Consider the following 19,980-nt stretch of genomic DNA (forward strand, 5'->3'; position numbering starts at 1 on the left):
TTATCAAGCGGGGGAGTCCCTTGGTTTGAGATTATCATTCTTTGAAAAGTAAGAACTGTGTTTAATCGTTTCGTTTTCATAACACCTGAGTTGCTAATTTAAATTATGTTTAATTTTTTTACTTCATTGTTCCTTTAATTAAAAGTGATTATTTTTCTTTATGTGAACATCTTAACTTTTTTTTTTATTTATCTAAATAAAATTTAGATAAATAATTTTTAATTTTACATTGCATGTTTGGTTTATTCTAAAACTGTTGCGCAACTTCTTGTTATCAAGCGGGGGAGTCCCTTGGTTTGAGATTATCATTCTTTGAAAAGTAAGAACAGTGTTTAATCTTTCCGTTTTCATAACATCTGAGTTGCTAATTTAAATTATGTTTAATTTTTTTACTTCATTGTTCCTTTAATTAAAAGTGATTATTTTTCTTTATGTGAACATCTTAACTTTTTTTTATTTATCTAAATAAAATTTAGATAAATAATTTTTAATTTTACATTGCATGTTCAAAAATTGTCTATCATTTCAAATGAAATCATGAAAAGGCTTTGAGCAATTACTTTGCGTTATTCACCAATTTGCTTCTTGTGCGCTATTGTTTATTGCAAGTACTGTTCTTGCGTAAACTTTGACTGAGTTTTATTTTCTTTATATTCGAGTATTCCTGCAGAATAAACCCTTTTCATATTCATAAAAAGTCATTCTTTGTTCCTAAGTCTGTTGGACTGTTCCCCTGTACACCTATTGTACAGAATTCTTGTTGATTTTTGGCGATTGGAAATTTTTCAGCAAAATCATTAGACCGGCGCTACACACCGCGTGGAATTCTGATTTAAATCTTTGACCCAAAGTTTGAATTGAATAATTCATAACAATACACCATCCATTAGAAAAATTTTAAAGTCAAAATTTCGGTTATTTGATTTGATTTGGCTTGATAATTTTCAATTATCTTATTTTTGTTATATTGTTTATTATTTATAAAAATATTAATAAAATCTATGCTTTAAATTAAGTTAGGTGTTAGCAGACTAATTTTTTTAGAATTTAGTGATCGATTTATAGATTGATTTTAATTTAATTTTTATTCTATATACAAAAAACCCTCTGGCAGAGAATTTGACAAAAGATTTATTATAAAATGAATATATATTACTTATAATAATTAATCTTAAAATTCGTATAATATAGTGCACGATAAATAAGAAAAATAAAATATTTTTTTAAAAAAAAAAACATACTTTTGAAGTAGAAAATAATTTTAATCAAAAATATGCTGATCAAATCAAAGCATGAGGGCCTGAAACAAAAATTAAACCGTACTAAAATTTATAATTAAAAAATCAATATTTTCATATTCATTAAAATTCTTAATATATTATACATGCATTATAATTCTAATTTTCTTAATTCTAACAATGCCAAACATTTATATAAAGAATTTGGTTTCAACCTCCATATTTCTGACAAAAAAATTCTACATTATAATATGCTGATAAAAATGCAGTTTTTGTCTTAATTGAAATTCTATTTATGTTAAATTCAATTATGACACTTTTTCACGTGCTCTTATACTGTTTGTGTGAAGCCACTTTTAAATACAAACCTCAAATTTCGGATCTCGCTTTTTCCCTCCTATATATAAGCCAATTTCGTAATCTTTGCACAACAAAAATCTCAAATGATAGTGATACGGCCGTACGGAATTCTCATGTCTAATGGCGATAAATAATTTTATATCTAGATAAATATTTCTAGACATTAACGCTACTTACAATGAAGTAACGAGAATTTTAAGTAAACAATCAATTGAATTAATACTAGAAAACTCGATTATTTTCAATCAGTAGAAAAAAAAATTATTACAGAAATTATACCTTGGTTTTCAGTATGAGGTTTCCAACTAGCTGTACAATGAAATGTTGCCGTCCATCAACATATCCTGGTAAGAAAGGGCATTCAAATTTGTGGTCTTTCCAAGCTTCTTTCTGCATATTTAAAAAAGAAAATAAATAATGGAATCAAGGAATTAGAAGAACATTTTATATAAACAATTCGAGTATGATGAAATGATTTTAACATTTTTATTTCTACTTCAATTATTTTTAATTTCCCATTCTATAAGAAACCATTGTATTGTCCCATTCCATGTATGTTGTTGAATTATAAAATTTACTGTATTGACAGAACCAAGTCTGTACATTTTTCCTTTTCGCTTTTGATAGTAAATAAATATATTTTTGTTAGTCATTTACTAAAACCCATTCTTCATCAAGAATCACAATGTATTGTCACTCTATCTACAAAATTTAAATACAGGATTCTATAAACTGATCTGCGATGAACCACACACTTGGGCAAACGTTTGTTGCGCATTAAATAAAAATAAAAAATCTTGTAATTGGAACTATCTCAAATACTCTTAAAGTTGTAAACTACCTTAAATAATCTTAAAGTTGCAAATTATCTTAAATAATCTTAAAGCTGTAAACTACCTTAAGTCTTAAAGTTATAACTATTGGTTAATCATTCTCTTCATTGTTGCTACTAATGTATTTAAAAGACTCTTCGGTTAATTTCTTCTCGCCGAATTTCATCTAGGTACCTCTAATTTCACTTTAGAAATCAGAGGTCTATTGAGAGAGTAACTTACGTTTCGCCGTTGAGTGATAACAGATGGCGTTAGCATCTACTGAATTATCACGCATTGTGTGAAATGAGAGATTTATTGAAAGAGTAACTTAGTTTTCGCCGCTCAGCGATAACAGATGGCGTTAGCATCTACTGAATTATCACGCATTGTGTTGTAATCTTTGCGAATGTGTGATCTTTGTTAGCTTTTACTCATTATAAATGTTTAAAATGTTTGCTGCGATAAAAAAAAAAAAAAAAAAAAAAAAAAAACTAAGAGAGACTGAGTGAAATCATTGATTAGGTTTTCGTTCGTTGAAAAATTTATACCAATTGAAATTTATAGAGAATTCTGAAAAGTGCAAGAAAGTCTATATATATATGAAGACAACGGTGCACCAGAAATAAAGTTCCAAGATTTTTTCATCCATGACAATGCACGCCCCTCAAACAGCCATTCAAATTTGACTGCTCTTTGACTGTCTCGGATAAGAATTGTTTTGTCATTCACTGCCTAGTCTGGACCTTGCCTCGAGAAATTTTCACTTATGTTGATTTAGCTCGCAAAACAGAGGTTCGATAATGATTGAGGAATTGCAAGAAGGCGTTTATGCATAACAAAACCTTCAGCGGTTACATTCTATGACAAAGCTAATAACAAGCTGGTGCATGATTATAAGTGTTTTAATTTAAATGAATTTCAATGTTTTAAAAAAAGCTGCATATTGTACCCTTGAAATGTCAACAATATAAAAAAAAACGTTTCTTTTTATATGGGATTAAAAAAAACGATAGTTAGTTCTGGAATAATCCTCATATCTGAACACGATTAACTTTATCGAGTATTCGTTAGAATTCTTCTTTCAATTTGAAAGTAACGATTGGCGTTTTTTTACCTTTTAAATGAACAATACTACTTATTTTCTACTAAGAAATTTTAATATAACGTTTCATAAAACTTTTGTATTTTGGAACAGGAATACTTCTCTTCAAAAAAACGCAAAAACATATGTACAATCCACAATTTATATAAACCAGACATTTTGAGAGAATAAATTTAAAAGCAGCAGATGATATTTATCATTTCAAATTATAAACTATTGCCAGGAAGTTTTTATTTTAAAACATTTAACTTTTTTAATTCTTTAATGAAATCTTTCTAAAAATGTGTAACCACTCTTTATATTTACTGTCGGAAATTTTAATAACAGTTACCTACTCTTAAAAAGTGACGATGTATAAGAGGGACCTGGTTAATAGAGTACATATTTTGCTAAACTGATAACACTATAATGAAAATACAAAAGGCTTACAAATAACTTGATCTGCAAATAGAACAAGTTTCCGATTTTAGATTGTGTAGAAGCTTCTTTCAAGAATTCTAAATTGATATAATTCTTAATTTGCCAGAAAACTAATGAATTCTTTTGTGTTTTTTGCGGAACAACTGAAATTTCCAAAATTCTAGTCTAAAATTTGACATTATTATTAAGTAAGTCAATATTGATACTAAATCTCTCTGGAAAATCTATCTAATCAAACTTGTAGGGAAATATCAAGAGATTTAATTATTTAATATTTTTAATAATACTATACGTAACTTCACATAACATGATTATTAAGTTACTAAAAATGCCATGTTATTCGAAAATATGCTACACTAAACAAAAAGCAGGAGGAAAAATAAGCAAGTCTCCCTTAGTAGCACATAAATATCGTGCAATATTGTTTGACATTGATCATAATCGCAATATTGTGTAATACTGTTGAATATTCAATAATATAATATCGTACAATATTGTACAACAGGCTGCGCCACCTGGGTTCAGAGTCGGAAAAAAAGATATTATCAAATATTATAATAAAGCCAAATATCCTCATTGGAAAAATTTTCAATGAAAATATAACATGCTACACGAAATAAAAAAAAAATAATAATACATAATAAAGCTCCAAATCAGGAAATAAATACTTTAAATAAGTATCATGATTAAGAGAAATTCCTCGATCACAATATTTTCACCGAAAGTATAACATTTTAATATGTATTAACATGTCCGTGAGTGTATTAATACATATGCGAATATTTTCACTGCGATTGAAACTGACTTGATCGCTAGAACATTAAAATTTTTAAGTTAATATGCCCGCATTCAAATATATATTGTCTTAATTCTATCATATTTTTCTGCACTTTAACTGAATGACCAATTCATTCCATGAGATTTGCAATTTGCTTTGTCTTTTCTCTCTATTGTTAATCCCAACAATGATGCGTCTCAAATAAATGGGGATGCGAAGCTTCGGTGTAGTATTTGGTTCTCTCAATTCCGTATTGCATATCAACGCTGCTGGGTCGAGTCACCCCTTTCAGATGAAAAGAGGTGGATTCCTACGAGAGAGAGGAAACATCGCGGCCAGTTATGGCTTTGGAACTTGACGATAGTTCCCTGCAATATTGCCATGGCGTCCTTGACCATTCAAGATAATCGTAGGACTTTGATTGGGCTGGAGTCTTAATCATACTTCTCTCTACTGTCAGCACACATGTTTATTGAACAAAATGTAAATACGTTAATATACAAGGTGTATGAATTAAAATAAATTTCATATAAATGAGCCGTGAAAAGTACCGGGCTATATATTTCGCAAAATAAATCATATCAGAAATCGTCAAAAGTTAGTTTGTGTATATTGAACGAAGGAAATATAAACACATTGAAAATGTAGTAAATGGATTCTAATATTGTTTAATAAAAAAATTAGTTTGATAAACTTCATACTGTTTGTCATTTATCCCTATAAGTGCAATTTGTTATTACTCAAACATAAATAAAATTTTCCCAAAATTATTTCTCTCTGTGTTCGTTGCAATTCTTTTATGTTCTAGAAGAAGACGAAAAAAAATCGCTGTTCTTGTTTTTGGGGGGAGAGGGGTTCATTTCTTATGTCTTCTTAATAAAGTCGATATTATTAAGGAAATTTTTCTGAAAACAAGTTTCATTGCAGTGGATGCACTGTGAACTGAGTTCAACAACTGCAATAGCAAGTAACTACACTTAATTCTACATGAAAGCACAGAAGACACACATACGAAGTGCACACAAAGCAGCGTTTGATATAAACGGCAGCACAACCAGCGGCAGATGGGTAATATTACAACGAAACAGCACAAAGCGCTCAGAGAGAACTCGTACAAAAAAGACTTTAATCCACTATTTACGTTTCTTGATTCTCTATTCGCTCGAGCAGAACTCAACTGACAAGCTACAGATTGGACTCGACTTTGTTTATTATCTTTTTATAATTTATGCGACAGTGACGACTGACCGTAGAGTTGAAATAGTGTTAGAGGGAGACTGCAACCCTATTTTGGAATAGGACAAGAGGAAACCATGCTCGAATAGTGGCATCAGCGAGGGTCCGGGTTCGATCCTGGGTAAGTATTTTTTTTCTTTCTAAATTATTTCAAAATAATTTAATAGTTTTAATTAATATCTTTTTCATTTTTTATGCAAAAATAAATATTTATTCTCCTAATTTTTGGATTAAAATTTAATTTTTAGAAAAAAAATGATTATAAATATGAATGTATTTTTTTTAAATATTCAGAAACAAAAAAAGACTTGGGTCACTTTTATAATCTGTTTTTATAAAAGTTTTTTATCTGTTTGAGATAATGATAGAAGTATCTGAACATGTAATGTAAAATTAAATGATGTTTTTAGGTAAATAAAAGAAATAAAATGTGAACTTAAAGAAGAAAAATAATCACTTTTAATTAATGTAACAAAGAAACAAAGCAAAAAACTAAACGTGGTTTAAATCAACAAACTCAGCTATTGATGTTATGAAAAAGAAAAATTATTTTCGAAACCAGTTTGCTTAGTAGAATGATAATCTCAAAACAAGAAAAGAAAAAATAAATAAATAAACTTCAGGAAATGAAAATCGACCAGGCTCACTGCCACGAAGCTAAAGATTGCGCGGCAGATTTTGAGTATGCCAAGATTTGCGATATGTCGCCAAAAAAGGTATTCTTATTCTCAGATTCTCCCTAAGTCACCCGACTCATGTTGGGTACACTTGTTTCGATAAGAAACATACGACTAGCTCCCTCCATTTATATATTACCTCTATACGACTGACAATCGACGCTGAGTGACGAATGTTCCAGAAAAATCAACATAACTAGAGTTCTAATGGAACTACCGCAAAAATTCTTGCGATTTCTGGAATTTCCGATTTTATTGCTAAAACCGCCAAAATTCATCACCAAGGACGAGGAATACTGGGATGAAACATTACAAATCCTTAACAATATGAAATTCAGTTTCATTCTGCTCTTTAATTTTAGTTGCAGATACCTCAAACAAAGGAAAACATTTATGGTCACCTTATATTTTTTTCAGTACTTTTATAACTTTAAAAAAAAGCTTTCTGATGAATTAAGGTATATCATGCTCCTTAATTTATAAAATATTTATTAATATAACCAATAAACGTTTTATATAATAAATAAATTTACATATTTTTAATTTAAAATACGTTATTACAAATCATATAGTTATATTAATATAACCCCATAAACAGACTTAGGCAATTGCATGCAAAATGAATATTAAAATCAATTTACCTGACATGTCACTCCACAATATTTCATAATTTTACAGCTTGAACAGCGCTTTAATTCACTGGAGCTGAAAGTGAAAAAATCAAATATAAATTTTGCGGGAAGGAAAAACAATATTTAAATATATATCTATCTAATTAGAAAAGCTCATGCTATGGAAAGAACTAAAAGTTCTAGAAAAAACAGCTCATATTTCATTTATGAGCATGCCGGGAATTAACGAAGATATAACAAAAATTCAAAAATTACCAAGCAATGCGAATAAGATCAATTGTATAACAGATATAATAGCAATTCAATTTCAAATTTTAAATTGTTTTGTCAGGGCGTGTCCGGCTTACGTACTTGCAATACCTCCCACACACACACACCCAGCCTTTTTCTGTGACAAAATACAATAGTTAAGTTTATTTTGCACAAAATATTGCTCACTATATGGGGGAAATAGAGAAAATTTCTGAAAATGAAAGTATATTTTTATAGTTAAAGGAAGAAGTTTCTGTCAAATGAATAATTCCAGTTATTAGAAACGGAATTTTAAAAGTTTATTACAGCAGGAAAAAAAAATCGAGAACACAAATTTTACAAATACATTTCTAAAAATCAAGAAATTATTGAAGAAGAAAATGAGAAACCGAAACCATTTTTAAAAAGTACTTCATCTTTTTGGATAAATAAAAAAGAACTTACCTTCAATTTTAACTTTACTATTCCATGACGTTTCTTTTTATTATTATTTAACTCGCGGATCGTGCATTCAATTAAATAAACAGAAACGATTCGTTCACACAAATTTAGATATCACAGCCGTAATGGCATTATAAAATTTATGGGACATTACCTTTCAAAGTATAATTAATTTTATTGATCATATCTTCTTAATCTCTCTAATCTACCATAAATGAAATACGACATACGAAAATATTAATCAAGTAAATAAAACTATCTGAAAAAGAATTTGTAATTTTAGCAAAATTTTCTGACCATCAAAACCGAATAAATGTCCATTTGTAAGATACATAAATTATCTTGCATTTATCAAGCTTTCGGTGAAAAGATCCTTCTATGATAAACTAATATCTATCTTTCAAATTGTGATAGGCATTAAAACCATTTTAATTTAAAGGCATAACAACAGTTCTGTTTATTGCGTAAACGAACTTCCTTAAATAAGAATGATCATTTTTAATTGGAATTTTGAAAATACGTTATACCAACCTATTTTTCGATAATAGCGTCAACAAATACTATTACAATCATATCTTCTGTCTTAATAGCTGAACAATTCAAGAAATATCCTCTAGGAATATGAATTAGTGTATACAAGTTCCTCGATTTCAGAATACTAAATCAAGAATTCATTTCTTATTTCATCGGATACCTCATAATTCCAACTGTAGTCAGATTTTCATAATTCCTGTATCATAAATTTAGCTCTAATTACATATGCAGCAACTAATTACATATTCCAATTCAAACCTAGAGTTTTTAATTTAATTATTTTCATCTGCACCATTTTTAACCCAGAATTCTTTTAAATTTATAGAATTACTCTTCATTTTACGAAGAAGTTTGTTTGTATCTTTCACCCATGGAGAAGGTCATCTATGTACAGGGAGTAACTAACATTTCTACAAGTTGTTCCTCTTTATATTTTCTTAAGTGATATTTAATAGTTAGTTGAAAGGCAATTGACAAGTTCCAAAGGGCACGCGTGACATTCTGAATACATGAAATTGTGAGATTTCATCATTTCCGAACCCAAATAAATTTTGAATAATTTTTCGAACCTTCCTAGGGTAAAATAGAATAAAAAGCACCATTTGTATTCCATTTGTATAACCCCAAAGGCTATTTCATAAAACCTGAATCTTAAAATGGTATCTAATAAGTCGCTACACAAGTTGGGTTTCGGAATTAAACATTCGTTTAAGGATTTATCATTTCTGTTCTTATATGAACAGTCATAAACAATGTGAACAGCGGATATTGTCTTGTCAGGACGAATTATAGGATTATGAGGAGCAAAACAGCTATCTCTTTCATGTTCACAATTATTCCTGACAAAGCATTTTTCGATTATTCTCGTTTCTAATTGCTGATTAATTATTTTCTTGTATTAATGAAGTAACCATTGCTTATTCTTTAACATATTTTCGAACTTTAAAAATCTCTGTTTAGCAATCAAGAAATTATTTTTACGCTGAGATTTAAATTCATTATATAACAACTTAATGATATACTTGCTGCCTGTGGCGTCCAACTTGTCATTAAGTCAGTAATGTAGGTACATTACTGACTTTTTAATATGTAATGGAGAGTACTTTTTAATTCGCCTTGTTATTTGAAACGAACTGAAAAACATGAATTCATTTGAATTAATTAAAATTAAAAATTGTATATAAAATAAAAACAAAATGAGTTTGAATTCCAACATAACATTTAAAAACGTGTAATAAATTGAACTAAACAATATCGTTAAAATTAAGAGATATTAACTATAGCTATTTAATGAAATCAATCTCATTTCCGTAATTTTTTTAATCCTAAAATGAAGATGATTAATACGAAGATGAATTCTGTGAGATAATTGTTTTGAAAGATATTAACGTCATTTTCCACAAGCAAGTCAGCGATTACCTATTTTTGCTTACGATTAAACTTTCTGTTTGAAACTTGTTTCATTGCTTCTTTCCTCTTACTAAATTGACTATTTATCTGACACGACAAAAACAAAACTTTCCGAACATTTAATAATATTTTGCAACTCCATCATTTAACTAAACGAAGTACTCAATTTAATGCAGCTGTAAATATATTCAATTAAGGAGTCTAAAATTCGTATGATATTTTGTTTACATTTGATTGTTTGCACTCACGAATAAGTAATAAGGTGATTTCTGGGCCATGTACATTAGTATCGTCTATAGAGAGATTTTCCATTTTTTTTAAACCGCAAGTTTTTATTAAACATTTCAATGATTTCTAAATCCTCTCACGCAAATGAATCACCGTCTGTCAGAAGAAATTCCTCTACACGCAAAAAAGGCCGAATATTAAACTAGATAGCTGACTCATCTACTTTGAAGTATGGCATGAATTATTAACGGAAATGTTTTGATTTGAAGAGGTTCGCCCACAGAGCGTTTCTCAAAACATTGAATAAAAAATAATTCCTCGGGTATTTTTCTAATACGGCTTAAGGTATTTATTGAATGCTACAGAAGTAATTCATTCCGATTAATATGCTTGCTTTGCGTTCATTTAAGGCATCATCTGCTTCTATTTTTTTTTTTTCATAAACTCCATAACTAAAACAAATATTTGACCTTGAATGAAACTATCATGAATCATGTGATATCTGTTATTTATCCTTATGTAAACCTCAATAATTAATTTTTTTGAAGGAATGATTCTACTTTTTAAAGTAATGGAGCGAACTGGAAATTCTTTTTCTTCCAGTAATTTTCGAATGAACAGACTTTTAATTGATTTGTTGTATTGATTTGTTTTAATTGATAGTATAGAAGAAATACAGGGTGTCCCACAAGGTATGCAGAGTCTAAGTTTTACATATTCAGAAAGAACACGTTAAGACGAGTATTTTGATCTGTAACATGTGGGGTCTCCGAATATAGCATCATAGTCAAATTACATGAAAACTTTAATTATGAATCCGACAGTTTGTTTTCCAAATTATGATGCATATGACGATTGCCCAACATAGGAACTTCCCTAGGTGATTATGTAAATTCGTGGCAACGAATGAGAGGAAAAGCGTGTCTGTAAGTGAAAATGCAAATTCCTGTAGCGGCATATAAGGCTAGAAAACAGGTTCGATGAAAATGAGTTTGAGATGAGAATGAATCGTGCGTTATTCGTTAAAAAATTTCTGTGTAATATGTTGATTTGTTGAGGCTCTGAAATTTGCAGAAATTCGATTGAACATGTTTTCATCGTGCTGACTTACCACGAATTGCAATCATTTCACAGTGTGGTGAAAAAAATTACACAATCACCGTAACATAAACGTCACGACGATCAAAAGAACATATGAAAGATTTAAGGAAACCGGCACTGTGTTGGACAATGTGCTAGCGAAAATGTGGACGGAAAAAAGAGACGCGTGCAAGAAGAGAACTTAATGTTCAGAAAGTGAAAGTTTTTGAATGTCAGTGACATCCCATTCTTGCAGGGCATAGACAAGATAAACGATTATTGGTTTATGCAAGATAATGCTAGAGCTCACCACTCTCGAAACTTCGATCTCATAGCTGAACATTTTCACGACAGACTGATCGAGTTGGATTCCATTACGAAAGATGTAATGGTGGAGAATGGCCACCTTTCTCCCAGGATCTTAACCCGTTATTTACGGGGATGTTTGAAAGACACAGTGTATCTCATACAACGCTCAACACTAGATGACTTGAGAGCAGCAATTGAAACCGAAGTCAAGGAAATTGGAACAGATGTTTTGCAAAAAAAAAAAACATTTGAGAATTTCGATTCCAAACTTCAAAATTTTATTTGTTCGAAAGGTCGACACGTCGAAAATCTATTGTATTGAAAATTCTCAATAAACATTTATTTTCACTTGGTTTTGTTTCATTTCTTGAAGTTTTCATAACACAATCTTAGACTACGACGCTATATTCTGCGACCCCACATGTTATACGTCAATTTACTCGTCTTGATGTGTTCTATCCGAATTTGTAAAAATTAGACGCTGCATACCTTGTGCGACACCTTGTATAATCGTTAAAACTTTCGAATTCGATATTTTGATGAATCCCAACATTCTGGACTAACCGAGTTCGAAAAACAAATTGTTAGAAAATGTCAAACTGTCTGTGACAAAGAAAACCTCAAAACCGCTCAAATGCAGATAGTTGAAATTTAGTATACGATCTTTGCACAACTTTACAGATTTCTATCAAATTTTGAGTAAAATCTGATCGGAGAAAAGTCCGTCTGTCCGAATATAAGTTAACACAATAACTACAAAATAAAGAGAGCAAGATAGATTTAGCATCTATAATGTAACCATCGATTAAATTTTGAGCCAAATACAAAAAGGAGCCAAACAGGCACGATAGATTCAGGAAAAATGTTAAAATCAAGCCAAAACGATTTAATGTTAAAATTACGCAATTTCTTAACGATTGTACGCTAATGTCATGCAAGGCGTCCTCTGGTATAACTTTATTATAGAGTATGCGAGAAAGTGTAGTATCCTACTAGTTTTTCTATTCTCTTTTTGAGCTAATTTAAGGCTCTAACTAATTTTTTTGAATAATAACTAAATTCAGAACTCGGATCTATCAAAGCACAAAAAAGCCTTTAGACATATTTTTACTTTAAAGCGATAACAGAAAATGTTTAAAATAATGAGTATTTTTTATTCAATTGCATAGTTAATACGATAGTTCCGTTTTCTTTGAGGTCGCGCTAAAAAAGTTTATGATGGGATGTATTTTTACAAGTTTCGATTCTTATTCTAAAGTTACAATACACTATGATTTTTTAAGCAAGGATAAAAAATAAATTAAACCAAAATACGAATTAAACAACTTTTACAAGTTTCGATTCTCGTTCTACTGTTATACTGCACTACTAAACTGTGCTTTTTAAAGCAATGATAAAATATAAATTAAACTTTTAAGTGTTTTCTTTTCTATTCATCAGTATATTTCATACATTCAAGAGAATTATTTATAAATATTACAAAAAAAAAAACAATATTTCTTAAAGGAAATACTAAATGCGTTAGTTGATTTATTTTTAAACCGACCGCTATTATTTTTGAATCCTTGTTTTGAATGAATCTCAGATATTTAGAGCTCTTAGTCAACACAGTGGCTTCTTTACATGCTGTTTCAGTTTTGATGAATTCTATTAATTCAGTCACCAATATTTTGTTAGGGTGATATTCTTCTAAGAAATTCAAGAGATAAATCTTCGGGTAGCGAAGAATGACTCAGTTTAATAACTGGCAATATGAAATGCTAGTGGCATCGAAACTACTTAAAGTTATAATACATATTTGTAACTGACAATAGAATATTCTTAAAACAAAAATATTAGAAGAACTTTTCAATTGTTCCAACTATAAGAGCATCTAGTATATAAATTTCATCAGTAACACGTCTCTACGGCCAAACATCTGCTCTACATTTTTTATACATATATCATAATTATCTTCCGATAAACTACACCCCGATACATTGTTCCAAACTTTACCTATCAATAAAATTTTCAAAAAAGTAAATTTCTCAATTTTAGACATGTTGGGTTAGTTAGTTATATTAACGTCCCGTTTTTTAAGCAACACTAGGGCTGTTGTGGGACAGACCTCGTAATTTTGAACCGCTGTCAGATGACGAGGACGACACCTAAGCTGGCACCCCCTCTCCACACCACGCCACACCAGCGGGAGATTAGACATGTTGGGAATTAATTGCATTATCATATAGATTTAAAAATTCAAACTATTTGCTCGGATCAACAGCAAAATTTTCCAAATTTAATTTAGGTAACTTTATTGATGCACTATTCGAAAATATATTGCTGACATATTACTGGCTGCAGGTACATTTATTTTAGAATTTTCAGTAAATTTTCTTTATTTTACTGACAATTTTAGATTTAAAAACCATATTTTCTTCATACTCTTCACATGCAAGTAACTCATTATAATATTCAGTTTCGACTATTACTAAAACATAGATCTCTGAATCAATAATTTTTCATTTATCTTGATATTCAATGAAAAGCTCTTGTGACGTGCTTAAATTTTCCTTATAATCTTCAAATAATTCTGAAGAAAATAAGGTTTCAAGTTTATTCAAGACTGTGGTAGCGCTTCCATGTACAGCAACGCGGGGTTTTTATTATTGTTATTATTATTATTAATCTTCCAAGCTCGTTTTGTCATGAGATCGATACTCAGAAAAATATCCAATATGTTACCGCCTAAATGACGGCTCGGTCTTCACTGGTAGCTAAGGAAATATAAGGGATCAAGAATTACCTCAATTGTACCAGAGTGGCTGTCGTGTTGTTCCGTTGTGGTTGTTTTGTTTTTTCTCAGGAAGCTTGTAAGTTTTAAATAACTACAGTTTATTTTACAAGACAAGCATAACATTAAAATGGACGATAGACATAAAGAAAATCAGGTGCGTCAAGACCAGCGTTCTTCTTTCAAGTGTTCTCCTTGAGTGCTACAAATACTGAATACAACTGTGTCGCAACAACGCCATATGAAACATGGATGACATGAAAATAATCAATATTATATTTTTTATGAATGATTTCTTCACTGAACGGTATCTAACACAATAACACGAAATACAACAGTTCTTTTAAAGGTGTGCGATTTTTCATGCCTTATTAAAATACTTATATCTGTACTTTTGGCATTGAAAGAAATATCCACTCCCATGCCCTTAAATAACAAACGCTTCATATTAAACCTATAAAAATACAGAAACTTTACGAATAACAACAAAATAAAAAAACAATGCCTTTTTTTAATTACTTTTATTGTCTATTGGAAAAGATCAATTGATTGGATAAATTTAAGATTGAAAACAAGTGTATTTATATTAATGGAATATAATTTCTTTTTTACTGTTATATTTCTAATAAATATGAAGCACTTTTCAATTTTTGTTATGGAACTGAAAAACAATAAACTTTTACACAATTACAAATGCAATATACAGTTGCTACAAGCCAAACTCGGACACCAAAGGAAAAAAATTTGCTCTGCTAAAATATTTTAGCTAAAATGAATTAGAAAAAAAACTAAAAGATTTTTTGACAGTGAATGTATTGTACAACTGAAAACAAAGTCAAATAGCACCAATTCATAAATTATAATTAAAAATTTAGTCATAAAATTATAATTAGTGAAAAAGAGTCCGTAAGCCAAACTCGGACATCTCACACTTAAGCACAAAATAATTGCAACTTATTGGGGAAAAATTACTTCCACTTTTACGATTAATGCTGTCCCTCGGGGGGGCACCTCGAAATGAGGATGAGATGCTTCCGGCATTTCAAATGGTTCAAAAATATTTCTTTTGGAATAATTTCCCCTGAAGTTACAGTGGACTACAGGCGATATTTCAGTTAATTTTTAATCAATTGAAAATTAATTAATTTTTAATTTTTAAAAATGACAGTATTGTTAGCTTGAGACAATACAACGAAAGTTGACTTTTGTCTAACATAATACATGTAGAAAATTTGGTTGATTTCGGCCCTGGAGGACATATAGAACACAATATATAGATATAGCACATAGCCACAATAGTTTTTATTTAAAATATGAAGCTTCTCTTTTAATATCTACACAATTTCAGATACCAAAAATATTTTTAACTTGACAGCAAGTTACTAAATTGCTTTGGATTGAATTTCTTTTTATGTTTTATTTAGTCTTCTTTTAATAAAGAATACATTTTCATTTGTTATTACTAAATACTGCGCAACATCCATTCATGTTCACACCATTATTAACGTGGATAATCTATGTTCATAAATGTTGCAATTATTAAGAGAATATATTTGAAAAAGCAGAAACTTGAGAAATGACACTAGAAAAAATTTCAATTAACACTCTATAATTCACAAAAACTGTATTATTTAATTAATATAACATCATAATAAACTCATAAAATAATTTCAAACCATCTATCAATCTCCCTCAGACATGTGATTAAGTTAGGCTAGAAATTCATTATTAGTACCATTTTTAAAGAGTATTATAGTTACCATTCTGTAGATACCACATATTTTTTTATCAAATTATAGCTTCTAAGAATGACCAACTTTAATATATGATAATTTCAAAAATTTTATGCTAGAATGATGTACAGTTAAGTCATTTCAGTGGTTAATTCAATATTTCATACAATTAAAATAAACATACCGTTTCAAGCAGCAAGCGCATATGATGTCCCATAGATCTCGTCGAATAATTCTCATATAAGGTTTTGATTTAAGTATCAATTCTCCAGGGTCATATCTACGGGAGGAGATTATATATTCCATTTTGTACTAAAATATTAACTAGTTCGGTACGTACATCAAAATTACAAACTAAATTCTCGTTATAATACAGCTCAGCCAGCGTAGAAACGTTTTCACGAACCTACAATTGCGATTACCTAAAATCGTTTGCACATTCGTCTGGAATTAAATGCAATTTGATTGGACACGGTGATCCAGTATTATGTAAACATTGGATCACTTCGTAATGAATAGTTGCATATTTGACCTTGGAAAGATTTCGAGAAGCGATCGCATACTTTCTTCAAGAGCAAAAAAACTAGCATAAACTGTTTTGGGTTTAGCGTTGTCTGGCTAAAATCATGAAGCTCGGCGTTAAATGAAAAGAAGCAATAAAAAGTGATGAATGTATTCGACGAAAACTATACTCAACAAGGATGGAAACCAGTGAGTAATGTATGTGCATAACTGTATGAGCCATGAAATTGAGATATATTCATTTCATTTGAGGTTTTTTTTTTGTTGTTACATTGTAAAGTAGATAAGCTTTTAGATGCTCGAATTCCTACAAATCACATTTCTAACAATAATCAATAAAAGTGCATAGCAATCAAAATTGAAGTTTATTACAGAATATTGCATTTTTAAATTCAGCCTTATTTCTTCATTAAAATGTGTATAATTTAATTATATTGTAATAGCAAAATGTATTGCCGCAATTAAAAAAGATTGCTTCAAAATTGAATTAATGCTATGCTATTTATATTTTTATTTTACAACTCTTATAATGCAAAAAAAAAAGTTAGAAATTAAATTACATTGCTAAAGTAAGCCCATTTTTTACGAATTTTCGGGGAGCTGGTAAAAAATTATGGATAGTAAAATTAGTAAAATGCGATAAAGCTTTTAAATAGTAATGATATAAATATTAAATTTTAAACTTAAAAAATATCTTCCTGAAGAAGCCATTAAGATCAAGTTACATAAAACTTTTAATTAAAAATTTTAGTGTCCATTCATTCGGGTGAGCTAGCTGGTCACCAAAAGTAGCTAGCTGTAAATTTAAAAAAAAAAAGAATAAACATTTTTGTGATATAAATTTCAATAGTCACATAAAAAAAAGGACTAAACTTCAACGGGTTGTTTATACTATAACCCTATAAGTCCGGATTCGCCCCAAAATCGTTCTGTTCGACAAAAACCTGACAACCGGTTCGTAGTTGAAATGAAGGGATAAAAAATAATTCGCTATCGGTCGCTCATACCAAAGGGATGATTCCATTTTGCTTCCGTGCACGAAAAATCACCCCTGGTTTTGAAGTACTGAATTCTCAGATTAACCGGACTCATAGAATTAAAACAATAAAATTCAAAGTTTTATAACTTGGCCAGTTTAACTTGAAGATTAATGAAAATTTCTAGATTAAATTATCGTTGTATCAAGATATGAAGTTTGTTGCTAGATATAAGAGAACTATTTAAACATTTAGATTTCGTAATTTTTAGCACTACATTTATTAATTGAAGTAACATAAATTGTAATCCTTTACATCGTTTAGAGAAATTATCCAACTTCCCAGCTCTTAATGATTTAGAAATTAGCTATGGGGCCACAATTAGATTGGACATCCTGAATATCCATAACCTTTACTTTTACCGAATTTTTAAAACACAATATTATCCATTTGTTATGAAATATTCTATGCATACCTTCAAAATAAACAAACTAACTGCGCCTTTTATTCATAGCCGCGTTATAATTCTCCCTCTCTTCCTTTACAAAACCCTTCGATGCAGCTCTCCGTTATCCGCATTGCATTTTAATTATACTTATCTTGGGTCTCTTGATCTCCGGCCGGAACGCGAGATCTCACTCTTCAGTGAAGTAATTAAATTTGAAGGCAGTTCTATAACTTCCTTCCCAACGGAGGAGGAAGAATGGCATTTTTACAGCAATCGGACAAAGCCAGTCACCATCTCATTTAACCGCTTTAATTAGTATCTAATTACCCGGAGACTTAGCCTGCAGTTCGGAATGCCAAAGAATTTTTAATAGGGCATCGTCAAAGTCAAAGTATCCGTTTGCCCGTAAATGACTGGATGGATAACCCCTTCAGGGCTGCGGGACCTTTTGAAGCTCCTGAAGCCGTTGTTGTCTCGCCAAATTGAATCACTCTTCCTGGCAGGGTGGGATCGTTATCGAGGCAGATGGCCGCTTTTGCTTAAGTGACATGCTTGAATCCCTGTTCATTGGTATGTCAGATCTCGTTTAAGAGTTGACAGAAGGAAGAATTCAAAGGTTTGAAATTGGAATTCAATAGAAGAGTAAGAATATTAAAATGCAAATCACAAACATAGCTTCCGTTCTTTTTACTTTCTCGTATACGTAGTATAGAGAAAATACAATAATCGTCAAAAAATTCGAACTCGAGATTTTAATGAATCTACACGCTTTAGGCCTCTCTGAGTTCGAAAAACACAAATTCGGAAAATGTCCGTCTTATCTGTCTGTGACAAATGTAATTCACAAATGCTTTGTCCCAAAGGGATTAAATTTGGTACGCAGTCACTATATAAAATTTGCAGCTTTCTATCAAATTTTGAGTAAAATCTATTCATAGAAAGTCCGGCTGTCTGATGACAGCCGGATGAAGTTAACATGATAGTTGAAAAAAACAGTGAGTTAGATAGATAAAATTTGATACACGGATTCGACATCTATAGTTTAGACAAGTACCAAATTTTGAGTAAAATCCAACAAGTGGTTGACCGTCTATCTGTTTGTACTAATTCTAAACTGCAATGACAAATGCATCAAATTTGGTATGAGATTTTGCGACTATAAGTACAGCTTTGTGTCAAATTTTTGTTTTTATCGATTGAGAAAAACGTGTCTAAAGCACAAATGCTATATTTGGATACTATTAACGCATGCCAAGGACTCATCACCAAATAACTCGCCAAGGAGGCCGTTAGGTTCCATAAAAATACTAAACTCAGGTCAAAAGTTAAAAAACGTAACTATTATATGCCAATGTCATGTAAGGCATGGCAAGTTTATAACAGAATGTGCGAGAAAATTTTGGGAAAATCACCCCCGCTGGTTTAGATTTTTTTTTAAATATGTACGTTTGGTGAATGTTACAAAAAATACCCACGTTGAATTTTGTCACCAATGTAATAGCGTGATTATTTCTAAAATTGTCAAACTATAACTAGAATTTTAAAAAATTATTGTAACTCAATTTATAAACGTATAAATTTAAAACGTTTATTTTTAACATCATAATTATAATAACAAGACCAAGTTCGCAATGAATGAGACCGATAAAAAAAAGACTTCTAAGTAAAAATATAACCTTGCTTATAATTATATGTGAATTTTAATTGAACAGAGAAAAGGCGTTCAAAAAATCTATTTTAAATAATATGGTATACAAAATATTGTTGTTATAAATATCGATTCAAAATAGCATAGATTAAACTAAAAATGTTACAAAATTATGAATTATTTAGATGTTATTAGTGAAATTTGAGGAATTCATGTCAAAACTCCGTGAAACATTTTTTTTTCTTTTTTTACTTTCTAGCATACGTAGTATAAAGAAAATATAGTAATGGTCACAAAATTCGAACTCGAGATTTTAACGAATCTCCACGTTTTAGACACCCTGAGTTCGAAAAACACATTTTTAAAA

At 30.0% G+C, this 19,980-nt stretch overlaps 1 protein-coding gene across 1 annotated transcript in view; it reads right to left on the reverse strand.

Moving 5' to 3' along the window:
- LOC129971476 (histone-lysine N-methyltransferase SMYD3-like) overlaps positions 1-16,388 on the reverse strand; it is a 54,592-nt gene extending 38,204 nt beyond the window's left edge. Inside the window, exons 1-3 of the mRNA XM_056085286.1 lie at positions 16,203-16,388; positions 7,268-7,331; positions 1,878-1,988 (exon numbers count right to left, since the gene is read on the reverse strand). Coding sequence (XP_055941261.1) covers positions 1,878-1,988; positions 7,268-7,331; positions 16,203-16,324 — 297 coding nt within the window. The 5' untranslated portion in view covers positions 16,325-16,388. The remainder of the gene's footprint in view (positions 1-1,877; positions 1,989-7,267; positions 7,332-16,202) is intronic.
- Between the last annotated feature and the right edge of the window lie 3,592 nt (positions 16,389-19,980).

This window comes from Argiope bruennichi, chromosome 1 (assembly GCF_947563725.1).
Source record: "Argiope bruennichi chromosome 1, qqArgBrue1.1, whole genome shotgun sequence".
In the NCBI taxonomy this organism is placed as follows: Eukaryota; Metazoa; Arthropoda; class Arachnida; order Araneae; family Araneidae; genus Argiope; species Argiope bruennichi.